The sequence below is a fragment of the Pristiophorus japonicus genome, chromosome 8 (assembly GCF_044704955.1).
Source record: "Pristiophorus japonicus isolate sPriJap1 chromosome 8, sPriJap1.hap1, whole genome shotgun sequence".
Lineage (NCBI taxonomy): Eukaryota > Metazoa > Chordata > Chondrichthyes > Pristiophoridae > Pristiophorus > Pristiophorus japonicus.
Genome location: NC_091984.1, coordinates 163192470 through 163215864, shown reverse-complemented (window position 1 = coordinate 163215864; position 23395 = coordinate 163192470). Strand labels below are relative to the sequence as shown.

Here is a 23395-nt window from a genome sequence, read left to right as displayed (position 1 = left end):
AAGTACGGCCCACTACACTTCAAGAAAAAAAACATTTGTGACTAAGCTCGTTGGTTTCAGATACCAGAAGGAGCTTTGCCTTCAAATCTATCTGAACATGTGCAGACACTTCATCTTCCATTCACCAAGGCACCAACGGGCTGGGGATGTGGTGAGGTGGGAGAAACAGCCAGTAGGTATGATTTACGACCAGTTTTATAATCTCCCCCAAGCAAATGGTCACATCAGTAGGCAATAAAAAATGAAAACTATTACTATATAATTAAAATTAAGAACTTTATTTAAAAAAAACTGCTCTAGAAGTGCAATGGGCACCTATACAAAAGACGGATTAAGGCAAGATTGTTGTGCACTGGATTGAAACTGGATACGATGAAGACATCTTGCGAGATGCTCAGACGACTACTGCACCAGTCTTTATACACAGTGTGGGGGTCTGCAACAAGGCCACTGTGGGGAATGTCTACTCTTCTTTCAGAACTAGCACTTGCAATGCTTGTTGCAGGAACTGCACCACCTGAATCAGGCTGGAGACCAGGGTGAGACGGGATTGCTCACCGGGCTGGAGACCAGGGCGAGACGGAATTGGTCACCAAGCTGGAGACCAAGGTGAGACGGGATTGGTCACCAGGCTGGAGACAGGGTGAGATGGGATCAGTTACCAGGCTGGAGCTGTGTTTGCGAGACGTCTCATGCGCCTGTAAAACAAAAAAAAATGGCAGTACTTGTATAGTATTTAAGAACATAAGAAATAGGAACAGGAATAGGAACCATTTGACCCCTCGAACCTGCTCCGCCATTCAATAAGATCATGGCTGATCTGATCAAGGACTCAGCTCCACTTCCCTGCCCGCTCCCCATAACCCTTTACTCCCTGATTGCTCAAAAATTTGTCTATATCCGCCTTAAATATATTCAATGACCCAGCCTCCACAGCTCACTGGGGCAGAGAATTCCATAGATTTACAACCCTCCGAAGAAATTCCTCCTCATCTCAGTTTTAAATGGGCGGCCCTTTATTCTGAAACTATGCCCCCTAGTTCTAGTTTCCCCTGAGTGGAAACATCCTCTCTGCATCCACCTTGTCGAGCCCCCTCGATCTTATATGTTTCAATAAGAATACCTCTCATTCTTCTGAACTCCAATGAGTACAGGCCCAACCTACTGAACCTATCTTCATAAGTCAACCCCCTCATCTCCAAAATCAACCTAGTGAACCTTCTTTAAACAGCCTTCAATGCAAGTATATCCTTCCTTAAATAAGGAGGCCAAAACTACGCAGTACTCCAGGTGTGGCCTCACCAATACCCTGTACAATTGTAGCTGGACTTCTCTGCTTTTATACTCTATCCCCCTTGCAATAAAGGCCATCATTCCATTTGCCTTCCTGATTACTTGCTGTACCTGCATACTAACTTATTGTGTTTCATGCACAAGGACCCCCAGGTCCCTCTGTACTGCAGCATTTTGTAATTTTTCTTCATTTAAATTATAATTTGCTTTTATTTTTTTGCGCCAAAATGGATAACCTCACATTTTCCCACATTATACTCCATCTGCCAAATTTTTGCCCACTCACTTATCCTGTCTATATCCCTTTGCAGATTTTGTGTCCTCCTCACAATTTCCTTTCCCACCCATCTTTGTATCATCAGCAAACTTGGCTACATTACACTCTGTCACTTCATCCAAATCATTAAATAGTTGAGGCCTCAGCACCGATCCCTGTGGAACCCCACTAGTTACTGATTGCCAACCGGAAAATGATCCATTTATCCCGACTCTCTGTTTTCTGTTAGTTAGCCAATCCTCTATCCATGCTAATATATTACCCCCAACCCCGTGAACTTATATCTTGTGCAGTCACCTTTTATGTGGCACCTTATCGAATACCTTCTGGAAATCCAAATACACCACATCCACTGGTTCCCTCTTATCCACCCTGTCCATTACATTCTCAAAGAAGTTCAGCAAATTTGTCAAACAAGATTTCCCTTTCATAAAATCATGTTGATTCTGCTTTACTAAATTATGATTTTCTAAATGTCCTGCTACTACTCCTTAATAATGGACTCCAGCATTTTCCCAATGCTAGTTGTCAGGCTAACTGGCCTATAATATCCTGTTTTCTGCCTGCCTCCTTTTTTTAAAAATAGGGGCATTACATTTGCGGTTTTCCAATTCGTTGGGATCTCTCCAGAATCCAGGGAATTTTGGTAGATTATAACCAATGCATCCACAATCTCTGCAGCCATTTCCTTTAAGATCCTAGGATGTAAGCCATCAGGTCCAGGGGACTTGTCTGCCTTTAGTCCCATTATTTTACCGAGTACTACTTCTTTAGTGATAGTGATTATTTTACGTTTCTTCCTCACTGTAGCCCCTTGACTATCCACTATTGGGATGTTTTTAATGTCTTCCACCGTGAAGACCGACACAAAATATTTGTTCAAAGTCTCTGCCATTTCCAACACAGAAACAGGCCACTCGGCCCAACGGCGTATGTCGTGTTTATGCTCCGCGCGAGCCTCCTCCCACTCTATTTACTTCATCGCCCCATCAACGTATCCCTCTACTCCTTTCATGACATATCTAGCTTGCACTTAAATGCATCTACGGTATTCACCTCAACCACTCCACATGGTAGCCATTTCTACATTCGAACGACAACATATAGTTCACCATCGCCCTTAGGCTTAGCTGCATTGTCACCAGGGTTTAGCTAAAGCCCGATCCGGTTCTCACACATACCCAAACTTCAGTAGGAGGCACAAAGTGGTGAGTGACACTCCAGTGCAGGACTGAGGGAGTGCTGTCTTTGGGATGAAATGTTTTAACCGAGGCCCCATCTGCCCTCTCAGGTGGGCATAAAAGATCCCACAGATTATGGGATTATCTGGTCATTATCACATTGCTGTTTGTGGGAACAAATTCGCTGCCACATTTCCAACATTACAACAGTGACTTCATTTCAATTGAAATTCAATGACTGAATCGTTTTGGGGGAACCTGAAGCCATGAAAGGCTCTATATAAATGCAAGTCTTTCTTTCTGACAGTGTAGAGGGAGCTTTACTCTGTATCTAACCCGTGCTGTACCTGACCTGGGAGTGTTTGATGGGACTGTGTAGAGGGAGCTTTACTCTGTATCTAACCCGTGCTGTACCTGCCCTGGGAGTGTTTGATGGGACTGTGTAGAGGGAGCTTTACTCTGTATCTAACCCGTGATGTACCCTGCATCTTAGTGAGTCACACAGAAAAGCAAAAGGGTAGTTAAACAGTTTCAAACGCTGCAGAAGGCCGGGGTAGGGGGGCAGCATGTGCGAGGGCAGTGTGCTCTATATGAACCTGTGTGGGGTTCAGTAACTCGGGGAGATAGACCTACCTCGTGTTTCTGTCCTGATCCCGGATCTTCTTCTCCATTTCGGCGTCAGTCAGCGTCTCCAGTAGGGGGCACCACTGGTCAGCGTCCCCTGTGTTCCGGATCGCGATCTCCACTGTGGGGAGAGGGTTCTCACTGTCACAGCGTGGGAATTAGAAAGCAGACCGTACAATCACTTACTGCAGAGAAGCACCGGAACAGCCCTCACCACCCGCGCCCCCTCTCACCTCAGCAGGTAGATGAACGGCATGCGGAGCGCCCGCCCGCCCACCCCCCCCCACCCCCACGCCCCCGCTCCCCCCACACGGCTCAGTGGGTTGGGGTACCGCAGGGATCAGTGCTGGGGCCTCAACTATTTACAATCTATATCAATGACTTAGATGAGGGGACTGAATGCAATGTATCCAAGTTTGCTGACGATACAAAGCTAGGTGGGATTGTAAGCTGTGAGGAGGATGCAAAGAGACTTCAAAGGGAAATAGATACGTTAAATGAGTGGGCAAGGTGACAGATGGAATATAATGTGGGGAAATGTGAAGTTATCCACTTTTGTACAACAAATAGGAAAGCAGAGTATATATATATATATTTTTTTTTTAAAAAGATGGCATTTAGAGGGACCTGGGTGTACACAAATCATAGAAAGTTAACTTGCAGGTACAGCAAACAATTAGGAAAACAAATGGTACGTTAGCCCCTGTATTACAAAGGGATTGGAGTATGAGTAAAGACATCTTACTACAATTATATAGGGCCAGAATCAGTTTTGGTGTTCTTACCTAACGAAGGATATACTTGCCTTAGACAGAGTGCAACAAAGGTTCAGCAGACTGATTCCTGGGATGGGGGGATTGTCTGTGAGAAGAGCTTGAGTACAATGGGCCTATATCCCCTAGCATTTAGAAGAACGAGAGGTGATCTCATTGAAACATTCTTAAGGGGCTTGACAGGGTAGATGCAGTGTGGATGTTTCCCCTGGCTAGGGAGTCTAGAACCAGGGGTTACAGTCTTAGAATAAGGGGTCGGCCATTTAGGACTGAAATGAGGAGAAATTTCTTCACTCAGAGGGCGATGAATTTTTGGAATACTCTACCCCAGAGGGCTGTGGAGGCTCAGTCATTGAGCATATTCAAGACAGAGATCGCTAGATTTTTGGATATGAAGGAAATTAAGGGATATGGGGACAGTGCGGGAAAGTGGAGTTGAGTTGGAAGATCAGCCATCATCATAGGCAGTCCCTCGAAATCGAGGAAGACTTGCTTCCACTCGAAAAGTGAGTTCTCAGGTGACTGAACAGTCCAATACGGGAATTACAGTCCCTGTCACAGGTGAGACAGATAGTCGTTGAGGGTAAGGGTGGGTGAGGAGTCTGGTTTGCCGCACGCTCTTTCCGTTATCTTTGTTTGATTTCTGCATGCTCTCGGCGATGAGACTCGAGGTGCTCAGCACCCTCCCGGATGCTCTTCCTCCACTTAGGGCGTTCTTTGGCCAGGGATTCCCAGGTGTCGATGGGGATGTTACACTTTGCGAGGCTGTCCTTGAAACGTTTCCTCTGCCCACCTGGGGATCGTTTGCCGTGTAGAAGTTCCGAGTAGAGTGCTTGCTTTGGGAGTCTTGTGTTGGACATGTGGACGATGCCCAACACGAGAAGATCAGCCATGATCTCATTGAATGGCGGAGCAGGCTCGAAGGACCAACTGGTCTGCACCTGCTTCTATTTATGTTCCCCTTCACAGGAGCTGGGGCTCACGGGTAAGAAGGCAACACATGCAGTCTAGGCCCAGGCATGGTCACTGGGCTGGTGCCACTCAGTGATGCTGTTTCCAGGCTGGGAGCCAATGCCTGCAGAAAGGATGGGAGGAACCTGGTAAACAAGCAAGGGCTCCAGTAATTCCGAGTGGACTAATGGGGAACGGGGAGGGGGAGGCAGCAGAGTATCATAGGCAGGGAATTGGCTAGGTGGTAGGAGACAGAGTGTAAGGGTAAAGGGAATGTTGTCCAATTGACAGGATGTGACTAGTGCTGCCCCCCAGGGATCTGTGCTGGGGCCTCACCTTTTCACTATATTTATCAATGACTTGGATGAAGGAATAGCGAGCCATATATCCAGGTTTTCTGGCACAGTAAATAGTGTCGATGGGAGCAGGAAGCTGCAAAGGGGCATTGATAGATTGAGTGAGTGAGTGAGTGGGCAAAACTGTGGCAGATGGAGTTCAATGCGGGGTCATCCACCCTGGACCCAAGAAAGACAGATCAAAGTATTCTCTAAATGATGAGAAGCTGGAAACGTGGAGGGGCCGAGAGATGAATGGGTCCGTGTACAGAAATCATAAAAACGAAAGAGCAGATACAAAAAGCAATCAAACTGTGCCAACCTTGGCCAGTGGAGAGCAGGCCTACCTGAAAGCGTACGTGCGCTGATGCCAACTCAGCTGGCCCCGGATACTGTAAGCGATGGTGGTGACGAACTCCCCTCCGAGGCCCAATTCAGAGCACAGCTTCAGAGCAAACTTCTCAGGCGAGTTCTCCCTCTCGGACATGTCCCACTCAAACTGATCCACCAGCGAGATATTCCCCACGTGAATGTTCAGCTGCACAAACACAACACTTCCATTACTGCCCAGTGTTACTCAGGTCCCGACTGTGTAAATAACTGAGAGTGGAAGGCTGGCCGGCAGAGGGGCTGGAGGCAGGGGGCAGTCTGGGCTCTGGGGCGGGGGAGCTTGGGCCCCGGGGCGGGGCGGGGTAGGGGGGAGCGGAGCCTGGGGCCCGGGTGCGGGGGAGCTTGGAGCTTGGGCCCCGGGGCAGTGGGAGCCTGGGCCCAGGGCAGGGGTGGGGGACGGGGACAGCCTGGACCCCGGGGAGCCTAGGCCCTGGGGCGGGGGGGGGGGGGGGGGGGGGGGGGGAGTCTGGGCTCTGGGGCTCACAGGCTGAGCAACAGATGGAGCCTGGGCTCTTCCTGCTCTGCGGGCAATAACCCACTCACCAGAATCCTGACAGTACGTGGTGACAGACTATTTAACCACTGTGGGATCACAGACCAGCCCCTTGTTACTGGTCTGTGGCCGCACTTTCCCACGGGGTGGAATGGGTCTATGTAGTAACCAGCTCCCTAGCGCAGGGGCACAGAAGACAATTGGAGTGCCAAGATCGGCCAGCTCAGCAACTCGAACATGGTTCTCAGTATCGCAGCAGGCCGTGCAGTTAATGCCACTAGGGAATCAGGCGAATCATCACATCCAGGAGGAGCTAGGTGCTGTTCACCCAGTGCGGCCTGTGTCCCTGGGATCAAACTCATTCCCTTCCCGCTGGAGCTGCCTCTACCCAGAGATCCTTTCCTGTTGCAGCATCCTTCTTATTAGGACATAGGTCGAACTCAACTGGAGGCATTGGCATCACAACAAGGGCAGCTTTGGCACAGACCTACAACTGGACCACCAGCACTCCTGGCCGTGCTGAGATAGACCAACGACTGGACCACCAGCACTACTGGCTGTGCCGAGATAGACCAAGGACTGGACCAACATAGCTGGCCGTGCCAAGATAGACCAAGGACTGGACCACCAGCACTCCTGGCCGTGCAGAGATAGACTAAGGACTGGACCAGCACTCCTGGCCGTGCCGAGATAAACCAAGGACTGGACCAGCACTCCTGGCCGTGCTGAGAGAGACTAAGGACTGGACCAGCACTCCTGGCCGTGCCGAGATAGACCCAGGACTGGACCAACATATCTGGCCGTGCCGAGATAGACCCAGGACTGGACCAACATACCTGGCCGTGCCGAGATGGACCCAGGACTGGACCAGCACTGCTGGCCGTGCCGAGATAGACCCAGGACTGGACCAACATACCTGGCCATGCCGAGATAGACCCAGGACTGGACCAGCACTGCTGGCCGTGCCGAGATAGACCCAGGACTGGGCCAACATACCTGGCCATGCCGAGATAGACCCAGGACTGGACCAGCACTGCTGGCCATGCCGAGATAGACCCAGGACTGGACCAGCACTGCTGGCCGTGCTGAGATAGACTAAGGACTGGATCACCAGTGCTGCTGGCCATGCCGAGATAGACCCAAGACTGGACCACCAATATGCCCGGCCATGGGTGAATTCATTTGGAAAAAATGGGTTAGATCTGTGACCAAAAACAAAGGCTACTCAGCCTATCACAGGCTCTGCCTCAAGTGTAACTATGACTGAGAATAAAATCTAGGCCGCCTTCAAACACTGCTCCATGGTGGCATCGAGTTCCAGGGAAGCCAGGAACCATGCCAGTCTGTGTCGGCAGGCTATCCGACCACAAGGGGATTTCAGCCCAGCCTCATCTCGCCCTCACTACTTTGCAGCAGAAATACAACAAGTTGGAAGCATCAGCCTGGCTGGAATTATTCCCCTCGCTAGCCCAGGGCACTGAGATCAGGGCCTGAGCCGGGACTGCTGCAGGATTTGGCAGCATTCACTAACCTTAATGATGACCCTCTGATCGGACTGATCCTCTAGAATGCTGTCCGTGGGGTAAGAGTCAATCTGTTGGCGAATCGCTGAGGCGATGGCAGGCACAAAGGTCAAAGGATTCAAATCCAGGTCGTCACACAAAATCTCCGCAAACATCTCCGGGGTCATCAACTTCTCTGCAAAGGAGGGGAGACGCTGGTTGTGAACAGGAAAAGCAATGCTCAACACCAAGCACAACAAGGGTAGCACACACCGCAGTGAAAGGGCAGGCCAGCCTCACCGACACTCCTGCTCCCGTGCCCAAGGCCAGCTACAGATATTCAGTGGTCAGCCATGCTTCAGTGGGCAGCTCTCTCACCGCCGAGTCAGAAGGTCATGAGTTCGAGTCCCACTCCAAAGACTGGAGCACAAAAAAAAATCTAGGCTGACACTTCAGTGCAGTGCTGAGGAGTGCTGCACTGTCGGAGATGCCGCCTTTCGAATGAGACGTTAAACCGAGGGCTGTCGGCCTGCTCTAACACCAGGCCATCTAGCATAAAAGATCCCATGGGACTATTTTGTAGAGCAGGGGAGTTCTCCCCAGGCTCTCTGGCCAATATTTATCCCTCAACCAACATTACTAAAACCGATGATCTGGTCATTGGCTGTGGGAGCTTGCTGTGCACAAATTGGCTGCTGCATTTCCTACATTACAACAACAACTACACTTCAAAAGTACTTTATTGCCGATGATTGCTTAGGGATGTTCTGGGCCCCGCACCTCAGGTAGGATATATTGGCCTGGGAGGGGGTGCACGCAGACTCACCAGGATGATACCAGGGCTTAGAGAGTGAAAATAATGAGGACATGAGGTCTGCATTCCCTTGAGTTTAGAAGATTGAGGGGCGATATCTCGAGGTGGAATTCAGTGGGGTGGATACAGAGAATGTACGTCATCAGGTTCTCACACTCGGCCTCCTGCCAGCCTAATCTGCCCAATCCCGGAGTTTCTTCACCGACACAGGACAACCCCAATGTCCCAGCTACCTGGTTATTTTGCATTATCAAGGTCAGTGCCGTGTACCTGCAGTATTACATCAGGGGCTTTAGCAAAGGTCACGAGGCAGGGGGAGGAGGAGAATTATTATTTTTAGTTGCTGTTATCGGGAATGCAATGCCTTAAAGGGTATTGGAAGCTGATTTCATAGTAACTTTGAAAAAGGAATTGGATAAGTATATGAAGGGGAAAAGTTGCAGGACTATGAAGAATAGGCAGGGTGTGGGATAATTGGATAGCTCTTTCCAAGAGCTGGCACAGGCACGATGGGCTGAAGGGCCTCCTTCTGGGCTGCATCAGTCTATGTTTCTACGACTGCGCCTCCAGGCCACAATGGGAGGAGTGAGCCAGGGCCTGTCTTGTGTGTGAACACGTCCTCTGTTCCCCTCACAGCTCGGTACTGGATTAAGCACAAGGACTGAAGCAGAACTATTTGGATGTGCCCTACAGATCACTACCTTAGCTTGCACTGATGGGTGGGATCACAGCGAAGGGGAGACCAGAGGTATTTCCATCGCTGTTACTCACCATTCATGTTCCATGTGAAGGCGTCCCTCAGCTTCTGCCCGTCTATCTCCATGTCAAGACGGATAGGAACCAGCACCTCACACTGAGAGGCATTTTCATGGATCACAGCTGGGTCATGGTCATCAAAGCTGTGGAGGGTGGGGGGGGGGGGGGGGCGGGGAAAGAGAGAGAATCAAAGGTCTTATTTAATGCACCCCGACACCTGCAGTCTATTGCAGCATCTGTACTTGCTCAGTGAGTAGTCACTGCTGAAACATTTATTTCAATCAATGCTTAACCTACATTACAGGACATAGCAGGCCATTGCTAAATAAAATGCAGCCAATGAACAGTTAATCTTTCAGGAAATACTCAGCAGATCAGGCAGCATCTGTGGAGAGAGAAACAGAGTTAACGTTTCAGGTCGATGACCTTTCGTCAGAATTGGCAAAGGCTAGAGATGTAACAGCTTTTAAGCAAAGATGCGTTTATTTGTACTAATAAAATGGTCGCTGTGTCTGTGATTGGCTCGCCATTATCACATGACCTATTGCTGATTGGTCTCCTTGGAGGATAAGCCACACCCTGAAGTTTCTCTGGAATGTATAACTGGAACCACCCAGCCCAAGTTCTGACTGATTTTGCAAATTGTAATTCAATCCATTCTGACTTCAGAAGCCAGATAGGACAGATCTCCAACAACCCAGCAAAAGCCACCAAGGTCCAGCCAAAGTCCCTTACCCCAGCGCAATTGTATGACCTTACCCCTCACCTCCCCCCCGGCCATAGATGGGGCATTTTGTGTGGGTCACGGATTGTTAACAGGTTTATTGGGTATGGTGAATAGGGTCATGGTTTCTGGATTTCATCCACTCCAACGATGTCCCTGACGCACCAAGCTTTCCGAGAAACATGATCCGTCTTCCCCAAGTTCCCTATCGTCCTTCTCTCTGCCCCCTCTCTCCCCCCTACCCAGTGTCTCTCTCTCTCTCTCCCCCCTACCCAGTGTCTCTCTCTCTCCCCCCTACCCCCGTTTCTCTCTCTTCCCCCCCCACCCCCGTTTCTCTCTCTTCTTCCCCCTCCCACCCCCGTTTCTCTCTCTTCTCCCCCCTCCCCCCATGGTAAGAAATAGGAGCAGGAGTAGGCCATTCGGCCCCTCCAAGCCTGCTCCACCATTCAGTAAGATCATGGCTGATCTTCTATCTCAACTCCACTTGCCTGCACTATCCCCATATCCTTTGATTCCCTCAATATCCAAAAATCTGTCTATCTAAGTCTTGAATATACTCAACGACTGAGTTGCCACAGCTTTCTGGGGGCAAAGATTCACCACCCTCTGAGTGAAGAAATGTCTCCTCATCTCAGTCCTAAATGGCCGACCCCTTATTCTGAGACTGTGACCCCTGGTTCTAGACTCCCCAGCCAGGGGAAACATCCTCCCTGCATCTACCCTGTCAAGCCCTGTAAGAATTTTGTATGTTTCAATGAGATCACCTCTCATTCTTCTAAACTCTAGAAAATATAGGCCTAGTCTACTCAAGCTCTCCTCATAGGACAATCCCGAGAATCAGTCTGGTGAGCCTTTGCTGCACTCCCTCTATGGCAAATATATCCTTCCTGAGGTAAGGAGACCAAAACTGTACACAATACACCAGGTGTGGTCTCACTGGGGCCCTGTACAATTGCAGTAAGACATATTTACCCTTATACTCAAATCCTCTTGTAATAAACGGCAACATACCATTTTCTCTAATTGCTTGCTGTACCTGCATGTTAACTTTCAGTGTTTCGTGTACAAGGACACCCAGGTCCCTCTGAATACCAACATTTCCCAATCTCTCACCATTTAAAAAATACTCTGCTTTTCTATTTTTCCGACCAAAGTGGATAACTTCACATTTCTCCACATTATATTCCATTTGCCATGTCGTTGCCCACTCACTTAGTCTGTCTATATTCCCTTGAAGCCTCTTTGCATCCTCCTCACAACTTACACCCCCACTTAGCTTTGTATCATCAGTACACTTGGATATATTACATTTGGTCCCCTCATCTAAATCACTGATATAGATTGTGAATAGTTGAGGCCCAAGCACCGAGCCTTGTGGTGCCCTGCTAGTTACAGCCTGCCAACCTGAAAATGACCCGTTTATTCCTGCTCTCTGTTTTCTGTCCGTTAACCAATCCTCAATCCATGCTGGTATATTACCCCAATCCCATGAACCCTCATTTTGTTTAATAACCTTTTAAAAGGCATCTTATTGAATGCCTTCTGAAAATCCAAATACACCACACCCCTTATCTATTCTGCGAGTTACAACCTCAAAATACGGCAACAGATTTGTTACACATGATTTCCCTTTCATAAATCCGTGCTGACTCTGCCTAATCCTATTATTATTGTCTAAGTGCCATGCTGTAATGCGTCATCACCCATACCCCATCCCTGCTTCTCAAATTTGTGTTCTGAATTCCTGGGCTTCACTCACCAAGACTACGTCCTGCACTGGACCACACTGGGCTACACCACTACGTCCCTGCATTGGACCACACTGGGCTACACCACTACGTCCCTGCACTGGACCACACTGGGCTACACCACTACGTCCCTGCACTGGACCACACTGGGCTACACCACTACGTCCCTGCACTGGACCACACTGGGCTATACCACTACGTCCCTGCACTGGACCACACTGGGCTACACCACTACGTCCCTGCACTGGACTACACCACTACGTCCCTGCACTGGACCACACTGGGCTACACCACTACGTCCCTGCATTGGACCACACTGAGCTACACCACTACGTCCCTGCATTGGACCACACTGAGCTATGCCACTATGTTCCTGCATTGGACCACACTGGGCTATACCGCTATGTCCCTGCATTGGACCACACTGAGTTGCACCACTACGTCCCTGCATTGGGCCACACTGGGCTATACCGCTATGTCCCTGCATTGGACCACACTGAGTTGCACCACTACGTCCCTGCATTGGGCCACACTGGGCTATACCGCTATGTCCTTGCATTGGACCACACTGGGCTACACCACTACGTCCCTGCATTGGACCACACTGGGCTACATCACTACGTCCCTGCATTGGACCACACTGGGCTACACCACTACGTCCCTGCATTGGACCACACTGGGCTACACCACTACGTCCCTGCATTGGACCACACTGGGCTACACCACTACGTCCCTGCATTGGACCACACTGGGCTACACCACTACATCCCTGCATTGGACCACACTGGGCTACACCACTACGTCCTGCACTGGACCACACTGGGCTACACCACTACGTCCCTGCATTGGACCACACTGGGCTACACCACTACGTCCCTGCACTGGACCACACTGGGCTACACCACTACGTCCCTGCACTGGACCACACTAGGCTACACCACTACGTCCCTGCACTGGACCACACTGGGCTATACCACTACGTCCCTGCACTGGACCACACTGGGCTACACCACTACGTCCCTGCACTGGACTACACCACTACGTCCCTGCATTGGACCACACTGAGTTGCACCACTACGTCCCTGCATTGGGCCACACTGGGCTATACCGCTATGTCCTTGCATTGGACCATACTGGGCTACATGACTACGTTCCTGCATTGGACCACACTGGGCTATACCGCTATGTCCCTGCATTGGACCACACTGAGTTGCACCACTACGTCCCTGCATTGGGCCACACTGGGCTATACCGCTATGTCCCTGCATTGGACCACACTGAGTTGCACCACTACGTCCCTGCATTGGGCCACACTGGGCTATACCGTTATGTCCTTGCATTGGACCACACTGGGCTACACCACTACGTCCCTGCATTGGACCACACTGGGCTACATCACTACGTCCCTGCATTGGACCACACTGGGCTACACCACTACGTCCCTGCATTGGACCACACTGGGCTACACCACTACGTCCCTGCATTGGACCACACTGGGCTACACCACTACGTCCCTGCATTGGACCACACTGGGCTATACCACTATGCTTCTGCACTGGACCACACTGGGCTACACCACTACGTCCCTGCATTGGGCCACACTGGGCTACACCACTACGTCCCTGCATTGGGCCACACTGGGCTATACCACTATGCTTCTGCACTGGACCACACTGGGCTACACCACTACGTCCCTGCATTGGGCCACACTGGGCTATACCACTATGCTTCTGCACTGGACCACACTGGGCTACACCACTACGTCCCTGCATTGGGCCACACTGGGCTACACCACTACGTCCCTGCATTGGACCACACTGGGCTACACCACTACGTCCCTGCATTGGGCCACACTGGGCTACACCACTACGTCCCTGCATTGGACCACACTGGGCTATACCACTATGCTTCTGCACTGGACCACACTGGGCTACACCACTACGTCCCTGCATTGGACCACACTGAGCTACACCACTACGTCCCTGCATTGGGCCACACTGGGCTATACCACTATGCTTCTGCACTGGATCACACTGAGTTACACCACAACGTCCCTGCATTGGACCACACTGGGCTATACCGCTATGTCCCTGCATTGGACCACACTGGGCTATACCGCTATGTCCCTGCATTGGACCACACTGGGCTATACCGTTATGTCCCTGCATTGGACCACACTGAGTTACACCACTATGTCTCTGCATTGGACCACACCGAGTTACACCACTATGTCCCTGCATTGGACCACACTGAGTTACACCACTACGTCCCTGCATTGGACCACACCGAGTTACACCACTACGTCCCTGCATTGGACCACACCGAGTTACACCACTACGTCCCTGCATTGGACCACACTGGGCTATACCGCTATGTCCCTGCATTGGACCACACTGAGTTACACCACTATGTCCCTGCATTAGACCACACTAGTCCCTGCATTGGACCACACTGAGTTACACCACTACGTCCCTGCATTGGATCACACTAGTCCCTGCATTGGACCACACTGAGTTACACCACTATGTCCCTGCATTGGACCACACCGAGTTACACCACTACGTTCCTGCACTGGACTACATGGACTCATTTGCTGTGTCAAAAATCTGCTGCTAAAACAAAAACATATCTTGCTCACTGTGGCTGTTTCTCTGCTGAGCTGGGTGACTCGTATTACTGGTTTTTCTTTGTTGGTCACTGGCTTGTGATGGTTTTATATTTTCTCCGCTGCTTCGGATCTACGGTGACCTCCAACTTTGCGGGAATTCCGCCCTCATATTCCTGCACTGAAACTGACTCTCATTACCATGGCAATAACCTCCATCCTTCAAATAGCTTCTGGACTTCTCTCGCCTGCTACTCCTGTCACCAACCTATTCCCTGTTACTGCCAGGAAATATACATCTCTATAATTGCTACATAACCAGGCCAATGTAACTTGAGATTTTCCCTGTGTCCATTTGCCATGTGCATTTTGGCTGCTGCTTCAGACCCGAGCCATTCACTTCTATTTCCAATTCTTTCTCCCGTTTTTTCTTTTCTCGCTATCCCTCCCTGTCCAGTCTCTCCTGTCGTCATGCCGCCTTTCATCTCTCCTCTCTCGGATACTCTGCCCCAAATCCCTAGCCCAACCCTTCATTACTCTTCGACCTTCCTACTCTCCTGCCACCGTCCCAGGCCAGTCTACAGCTTCCCCCTGGGCCTCTCTTGGCATCCTCCAAAGGGCCCATTGAGGCACTCATCGCGGTCTCCTCACGAGTAACAACCCAACTGTCCCATCCTACTCTCTCACTGACCTTGTCGCACAGCTTGTCCGTGGGGGGGGCTAACCTTGTCAACCTCCTCCCTGTCCAACTCATCCCTCCAAGCACTGACTCTGTGGCTGCTGGCAGTGGATCAGCCATCATCGACCCTCTCCGCATCTCCTTGCAGAATGTCCGTTCACTTGCGAACAAAGCCCTTGCCATCCACGAGCTTATCGTGGATGACTGCATCGACCTCATGGCCCTGACGGAAACCTGGCTGAGGGATGACACATTACCTTTAAACGAAGCCTCCCCGCCTGGTTGCACCTTCCACCACTTGCCCCGCCCAGACCGCCGTGATGGCGGTGTGCCTCTCATCACTAAATCACACCTTGGTCTGTCCCCCTACTCCTCCGGTACTTTCTCCTCCTTTGACCATCTCTCTTATTCCACCCCTTTCAGCTCTCATTCAAAATTCTCGTTCTCTACAGCCCACCCAAACCATAAAAATGTTATTATTGAGATATCTTTACTGCTTTCCTCCCTCAGTCTCTGCACCAAACGACTTCTTATCCTTAGTGATGTCAACCTCCATCTCAATTCATCATGCTCTCTCTCCTCTGAGTTCACTAGCCTTCTGTCCTCCCTTAATCTCTCCTTTCATGTAAACTCCCCAACCCATATTCACGGCCACCCCCTTGACCTTGCCATCTCTCGTGGCCTCGCTACTCCTACCGTGTCAATTACAGATAAGGCCTTCTCAGACCATTGCCTTGTATTGCTCTCCACCCACATCCTCCTCTGCTGCCCCTACCCCCAACCATACCTCCTTCTGTGTCTGCCCCTGGAAAAAAATTCTCTCCCGACTCTCTTACAACTGCACTTAACTCCAGCCTTTGGCCCTCCTTTTTCACCATAACACTTCTGCAGCCACCGATCTGCTCAACCACAACCTTTGATGCCCCAATCCCTATTAAAACCATTACTCTCTCTAACCCTGGATGATCCCCGGCACAGCCCTCATCTTCACTCCCTCAAGTCAAAGGGGCGCAGATTGAACGAATGTGGCAGACAGCTGGTTTAGCCATTCACCGCCAGATCTGGCTGGACCACAGAAAAGCATTATTGGGTCCTATTCGTGCCTGCCAAAACTGCTCACTATTCCAGCATCATTCTGAAATGCAACGATAACCCCCAGCTACTATTCTCTACTGCTAATCATCATCTTAAAGATTTTCAGAATAAGGGGTCGCCCATTTAAAACGGAAATGAGGAGGAATTTCTTCTCTCAGAGGGTCATGAATCTTTGGAATTCTCTCCCTCAAAGAGCTGTGGAGGCTGGGTCATTGAATGTAGTTAAGGTGGATAGACACAGATTTTTGAAAGATAAGGGAGTAAAAGATTATGGGGAGAGGGCAGGGGAGTGGAGCTGAGTCCATGATCGGATCAGCCATGATCTTATTGAATGGTGGAGCAGGCTCGAGGGGCCGAATGGCCGACTCCTGCTCCTATCTTAATATCATGGCTGATCTGATCATGGACTCAGCTCCACTTCCCTGCCCGCTTCCCATAACCCTTTATTCCCTTATCGCTCAAAAATCTGTCTATCTCTGCCTTAAATATATTCAATGACCCAGCCTCCACAGCTCTCCGGGGCAGAGAATTCCACAGATTTACAACCCTCTGAGAACAAATTACTCATCAATGGGAAGCCCCTTATTCTGAAACTATGCCCTCTAGTTCTAGATTCCTCCACGAGGGGAAACATCCTCTCTGCATCCACCTTGTCGACCCACCTCAGAACTTTATACATTTCAATAAGATCACCTTCCATTCTTCTGAACTCTAATGAGGATAGGCCCAACCTGCTCAACCTTTCTTCATAAGTCAACCCCCTTTGTCTCAGGAATCAACCTAGTGAACCTTCTCTGAACTGCCTCCAATGCAAGTATATTGTAGTGTAGTTTAAAACAAACTTCACTCCACGTGTTTAGATAGGTTTACAACCAGCTCGCTTCTTTCGATACAAGTCTCACCAGCAGCTCCTCGCTGCCGATGACACCACAGTTAGGACACATACCAACAAGACAAACAGAAACACACTGATGAACCATTAAACTCTACAGACTTCACCCCCGATAAACAGTGCAGTCTTCCCTCTGTTACGGAGTCCGTGGCACGTGAATCAACACGTAGAGTTAAAAATTATCCCGGTGTCCCTACAATGATTTCTTTCCCCAACTGCCAAGTCATTTAACAATGGTACTGCATCGTGAAATGTTCTATGGAGTTGTTTTTTTTGGCGCCAGTATTTATTGGCCATCCCGAGTTACCCTGAGGGCATTGAGATTCAACCACATAGTGATAGACTGGAGTTACCTGTAGCCAGACAGGGTAAGGGCAGTAGGTTCCCTTCTCTGAAGGACATTACTGACCCAGTTGGGATTTTACAACAATCTGGCAGATTTCAGTGTCATTTTCCTAGTGCCTGCCACAAATGACCAGATTTACTGAATTCAATTTCAGAACTTGCCATGGTAGGATTTGAGCTCTGGGTTCCCATTCAAAGACCAGAAGGACAGGGTCTCAGCTCAAGGCCCTTGCCAAGCTTGGCAGTGATGTTCAGAGACACTTACCAGAGTGGGAATGTCCTCTTCTTGTCCCGGCTCATCCGGTTGCGATTGATGGTTGTGGAACATGGCACAGCATCCAGGTGGTGCGAGCTGTTGGGCAGGGTGGGCACCCACTGACTGTTCCGTTTCGCCTTCTGCTCTCTGTATTGGCATAAAGAGGCGAAGAATAGCCATGAGGCAGCTGCTGCAGTGCTCCAAGGTCACAACACTTCCAGTCTTGATTCAGATAATGCCACACATCCTTTACACAAGGCTCCCCACATTATGCTCCTACCAATTCGTACTGACCCTCATTAATCCCAGTCTGCACTGACCCGTATTAATCTTATCAGTGTGTGCTGTACTGGGACATTGTAAGATACAGACAGTACCTGAGATAGGCAGGTGGTTTAGTGTGTGCTGTACTGGGACAGAGAGAGATACAGACAGTACCTGAGATAGGCAGGTGGTTCAGTGCTGATCGAGATGGCCTTGTACTTCTCATCGTTCCCCTCTAGGATTTCTTCGACCTCCGCAGCCTTAAGAAGCGTCACACTGGTAGCTAAAGTGGTATAACCATGATCTGATCAATTAAAAAAACACAACATAAATACTTGAAATGTACAGTTTTAATCTAAAACTCTAGAATAGCAAGCTTTGCAGCGGTGTCTCAATTACATTTCAAGGCTTCTCCATGCCAGCTCCGACACAACGTGGTGTCCTGTTCCATGGCCTTACTGCTGCTGCAGCACTGGGAGATACAAGGTGTGCAATCAGCCGGGGTGACAACTCCTCTGATCTCTCCTCCCCACGCTCCTTCCCCTCCCCACGCTCTCTACTTGCTGGTCATTAGTGTAAAAAACACAATATTACCAATAATATGTTAATGGTCATGTGATTAGCAGCAACCTATGAAGCGGGGTTACTAGGATTAATGACAGTGGAGACGTAGTCATTATGGTTCTCATGGACCAATCAGTTCAGTAGAATGAGACTTGTTAAGTTGGAAGTGCAGTGATTCTGGAGTTATAAGAATAACACACACGTTAGATATTTCATCAATACTTCTGTCAGTTCAAAGCATGTAAACAGGCCAAACACTAACAGGCTAATTATTATTTATCCGTAGAGTAGCAAATTAAATGGCAGCCAGGGCGAAGGTGGGGGTGATACAAACAGCCTTCACACCTTTGGGCTTGGAGGGGTTTGAAAAGCAGCCGGAGCTTATGACCCTGATCGGTATCCGGCCCCCAGGCCCTGATCGGTATCCGGCCCCCAGGCCCTGATCGGCATCCGGACCCCAGCCCCCAGATCAGTATCCAGCCCCCAGACCCTGATCAGTATCCAGCCCCCAGACCCTGATCAGTATCCAGCCCCCAGACCCTGATCAGTATCCAGCCCCCAGACCCTGATCAGTATCCAGCCCCCAGACCCTGATCAGTATCCAGCCCCCAGACACTGATCAGTATCCAGCCCCCAGACACTGATCAGTATCCAGCCCCCAGACACTGATCAGTATCCAGCCCCCAGACACTGATCAGTATCCAGCCCCAGACACTGATCAGTATCCAGCAACCCAGACACTGATCAGTATCCAGCAACCCAGACACTGATCAGTATCCAGCCCCCAGACCCTGATCAGTATCCAGCCCCCAGACCCTGACCAGTATCCAGCCCCCAGACCCTGACCAGTATCCAGCCCCCAGACCCTGACCAGTATCCAGCCCCCAGACCCTGATCAGTATCCAGCCCCCAGACACTGATCAGTATCCAGCCCCCAGACACTGATCAGTATCCAGCCCCTGATCAGTAACCAGCCCCCAGACCCTGATCAGTATTCAGCCCCCAGACACTGATCAGTATCCAGCCCCCAGACACTGATCAGTATCCAGCCCCTGATCAGTAACCAGCCCCCAGACCCTGATCAGTATTCAGCCCCCAGACACTGATCAGTATCCAGCCCCCAGACCCTGATCAGTATCCAGACCCCAGACCCTGATCAGTATCCAGCCCCCAGACCCTGATCAGTATCCAGCCCCTGATCAGTATCCAGACCCCAGACACTGATCAGTATCCAGACCCTGATCATTATTCAGCCCCCAGACCCTGATCAGTGGGGATCCAGCCCACACACACTGCTTGGCTCACATGTGCTCTCTGGGTCACAGTACGGGGGCTGGGGGAGCGATGTGGAATCCCAGCTCGAGGAAAATCACCCGGGACAAGAGGGGAGAGAGCAAGGTGCTTCACATTAGTCTTCCACATCATTCAAAACTGTGCAAAGCTAAATCAGACATGTACACGGTTATACACCAAAGACATATAATCCTACAGTACAGGAAGCCATTCGGCCCATCGTGCCTGTTCCAGCTCTTTGGAGGAGCAATCCAATTAATCCCAACCCCCGGCTTGTTCCACATAGCCTTGCAAAATTTTCCTTTTTCAAGTATTTATCCAATTCCCTGTTGAAAGATACTACTGAATCTGCTTCCAGCGTCCTTTCAAACGACAATGTGCATTCTGCAATCTATTAAAGAGTTAGAGTGGGAGCCACTATACATAAACACTGGACTCTTGGCTACATGCCCCAATGGACACTGGACTCCTGACTACATGCCCCAAAGGACACTGGACTCCTGACTACATGCCCCAAAGGACACTGGACTCTTGACTACATGCCAATGGACACTGGCACGCCGGCTGTCCCAGGCTGTCCACTGAGGGGAGAGGGGATGAGCAGCTGTGGTTACAAATCGAGCACAAACTTCTGGGGGTTCCACAGACTGCGTCGATGGCAGAGTTGACCGTTTGGCTCTCTCCCCTCCCTCCACCACTGGTGGGCGGGCAGGTTCCTTGGAGCTGCTCGGTTATGGGGCCAGCGCTGCACTTCCAGCACTTGCACCCTGATGGAGCGGAGCAGAACTGAGGAATTCCCAGGACAGTTTGGGCACGTACCATTTAGAGGCGAAAATAGAAATGTCGTCAACACGTTCCCCACTGGCCTCACAGATAAAGGCTGGCGTATGACCCACTCTCAAGCATCAAGGTCCCAGGTATGAGCCTGGCTTGTGCCAAGTTAGTAGTTCCCAGCCTCGAACCCTGTGGGAGGGGGGGGGGTGGCGGAGAGTTCCCACACCTGGTGGCTGTCCAATGACCCCCGTTTGAAAGTACAGGTTATGTGCATTGGATTTGGGCATAATGGCTCCTACGGTTAAACAGCAGGCCAATACTCCCCACTCACATGAAGAATTGGTGGGCTGAGCTCCCAGTACAGTGAGTCAGCACCTTCAGGAGAGCTGGGGGTGGGGGTGGGGCAGCTAGAGGTAATAAATACAAAAACAATACAACTGATGCGGAGCTGACCTGGCAGAAACACCTCAAACACTTGCCCTTTCAGCAACATTGGATGGGACAGCCAGCAATGGAAAACAAACACTGCATGCCAGCCGGTGAGGGCTCAGGGTGCCTACCGTGTGAGGATGCGACAATCTTCTTCCTTTCTTCAACTGTGGCCAGTCGTCGACACAGAGACGGGTACCTCTTGTACAGGGAGCCCCTGAACATGCGCAGATAGTTACCAACCTGAGACAGAGACAGGCAGTGAGAGGGGTTGCGATAGATTATCTCCTCATTCAACACGGAAAGAAAAGACAAGAAAGGAAGAAAGAAACGAAACAAAAAAAGGAATGTAAAGGAAGGAAAGCAAGAAAAGACAAAGAAAAGACTTGCATTTATACAGCTCCTTTCACCATCTCACGACATTCTAAAGCACTTTACACCCAATGAAATATATTTGGAGTGGAGTCACTGTTGTAATGTAGGAAATGCAGCAGCAAATTTGCGCACAGCTAGCTCCGACAGACAGCAACATGATAATGACCAGATCATCTGTTTTAGTGATGTCAGTTGAAGGATAAATATTGATCTGAGAGAGAACACCACCGCAGGTCGGGGCTAGAAATAGAGTTGGAGCGCCGGGCCCTGGAACATTGTGGCAGAGGTGCGGCGAGTGAGGGTACGGGGCCCAGGGGCAGCACGGGCCAGCCCACACTGCGGTATGTGCGCACACCAGGTCCATGCAGCAGAGCAGATCTCCAGTCGTCCTGGTTAAACCTTGCCACTGGCTAAAGGCCTAGCTCTGTCAAGCCCGTGTGATGGCTGATGTGCAACGGTCACCACACGTTAAAAAAATTCACGCACAGGCATCTTCCACCCCCTCAACTGGAGTTCAGGACTGGAATATCAGGTGCTTCATTGAAACATCGGTGAACTCCTGTGGAAACAAGTTATCCTCGTTCGATGATGAAATATTGGTCAGGACACTGGGGATAACTCCCCTGCTCTTCTTCAGATAGTGCTTTGGGATCTTTTATGTCCACCTGAGAGAGCAGGTGGACATAAAAGATCCCATCCGAAAAATGTCACCTCAGACAGGCACTACGCTGGGGTGTCAGCTAAGATTTTGTGTTCAGATCACTGGAGTGGGACAGCCTTCTGACTCGGAGGTGAGAGTGCTACCCACTGAGCCTCAGCTGACACCTGCACGACATGCAGAATCTCCATCTCAGAGTTTATACCTGCTGAATCTTATTTTTTGCCAGTCTGCCTGCACCAAAACAAGAGGTGGCTGAAGAACAAGCAGCTGTGACAGAGAAAAATGCAATAGCGGTCACTGAGTGACTATTTGAGGAGCTTGCTGTGTTTTCTGTCAGTGAACTTTCAGCAAAGGCTCCCTCACAGCCCCGGGCTCGCAGCTACAAAACCACTCCCATTCCTGACCGTAATCCAATGACACCGCCTCGTGTCTGGACATTGGGCTCAGCTTTGGCCGTGAAGATGCTGCCTCCATAGGTCACATAGCTGCACACTTGGTCTAAGCTCTAACATGGAGGACCACTGTCCCAAGATATCAGAGGGTTGCTGGCAATGTTCCCTCTAATTTTGTTTGTCCCTGCACGGCCCATTCAGAATCCCGTGCATGTGCGGTTTTTGTACTGATAAGCCGGCTGTGCAGGTTCCCTGGAGCAGTGCACGGCCGCAAAGCTTACAGGGAACATTGGTTGCTGCTATTCATGGAGCTGGACCCCAGGTGCCCTTAAAACAGAACTAAACAAAATTCTTGTTGAGAATCATTTTACCAGAAGAGCCGAATAATTTCAACAAAATTGTTTAAAACATTTCTAACCCCAACAAAAAGCCTCTAATTCACACGGCTGCAGCCGGGCCCAATCGGCAATGGCCTCATGGCAGTGTGAACATAAGAACAGGAGGAGGCAATTCAACTCCTCGAGCCTGTTCCACCATTCAATCACATCACGGCTGATCTGCACCTTACTCCATCCATCCACCTTTGTTCCATATCCCTCGATACATTTTCCTGACAAAGAGGTGGGGGGAGGGAAGAAGTGGTGGGAGGTGGGGAGTGGGGAGAGGGAAGAGGGGAGAGGTGGGGGGAGGGGAGAGGGGAGAGGTGGGGGGAGGGGAGAGGGGAGAGGTGGGGGGAGGGGAGAGGGGAGAGGGGAGAGGTGGGGGGAGGGGAGAGGGGAGAGGTGGGGGGAGGGGGGAGGGGAGAGGTGGGGGGAGGGGGGAGGGGAGAGGTGGGGGGAGGGGAGAGGTGGGGGGTGGGGGGAGGGGAGAGGTGGGGGGAGGGGAGAGGGGAGAGGGGAGAGGTGGGAGG

At 50.5% G+C, this 23395-nt stretch overlaps 1 protein-coding gene across 2 annotated transcripts; it reads right to left on the bottom strand.

The window, feature by feature from the left end:
- Positions 1–257: 257 nt before the first annotated feature.
- Positions 258–21299, bottom strand: LOC139268791 (SWI/SNF-related matrix-associated actin-dependent regulator of chromatin subfamily B member 1-A). Of its 2 annotated transcripts, none has more exons than XM_070887492.1 (8): positions 21189–21299; positions 18172–18301; positions 17743–17880; positions 9405–9532; positions 7849–8015; positions 5782–5972; positions 3385–3516; positions 258–698 (listed from the first exon to the last, which is right to left on the bottom strand). In XM_070887492.1, exons 1-8 carry the CDS (start codon positions 21280–21282, stop codon positions 659–661), a joined length of 1020 nt encoding a protein of 339 aa, XP_070743593.1. In that variant the 5' UTR covers positions 21283–21299; the 3' UTR covers positions 258–658. The 2 variants fall into 2 exon arrangements, with proteins under 2 accessions (XP_070743593.1, XP_070743594.1); XM_070887493.1 differs by having other exon boundaries at positions 18172–18280.
- Between the last annotated feature and the right edge of the window lie 2096 nt (positions 21300–23395).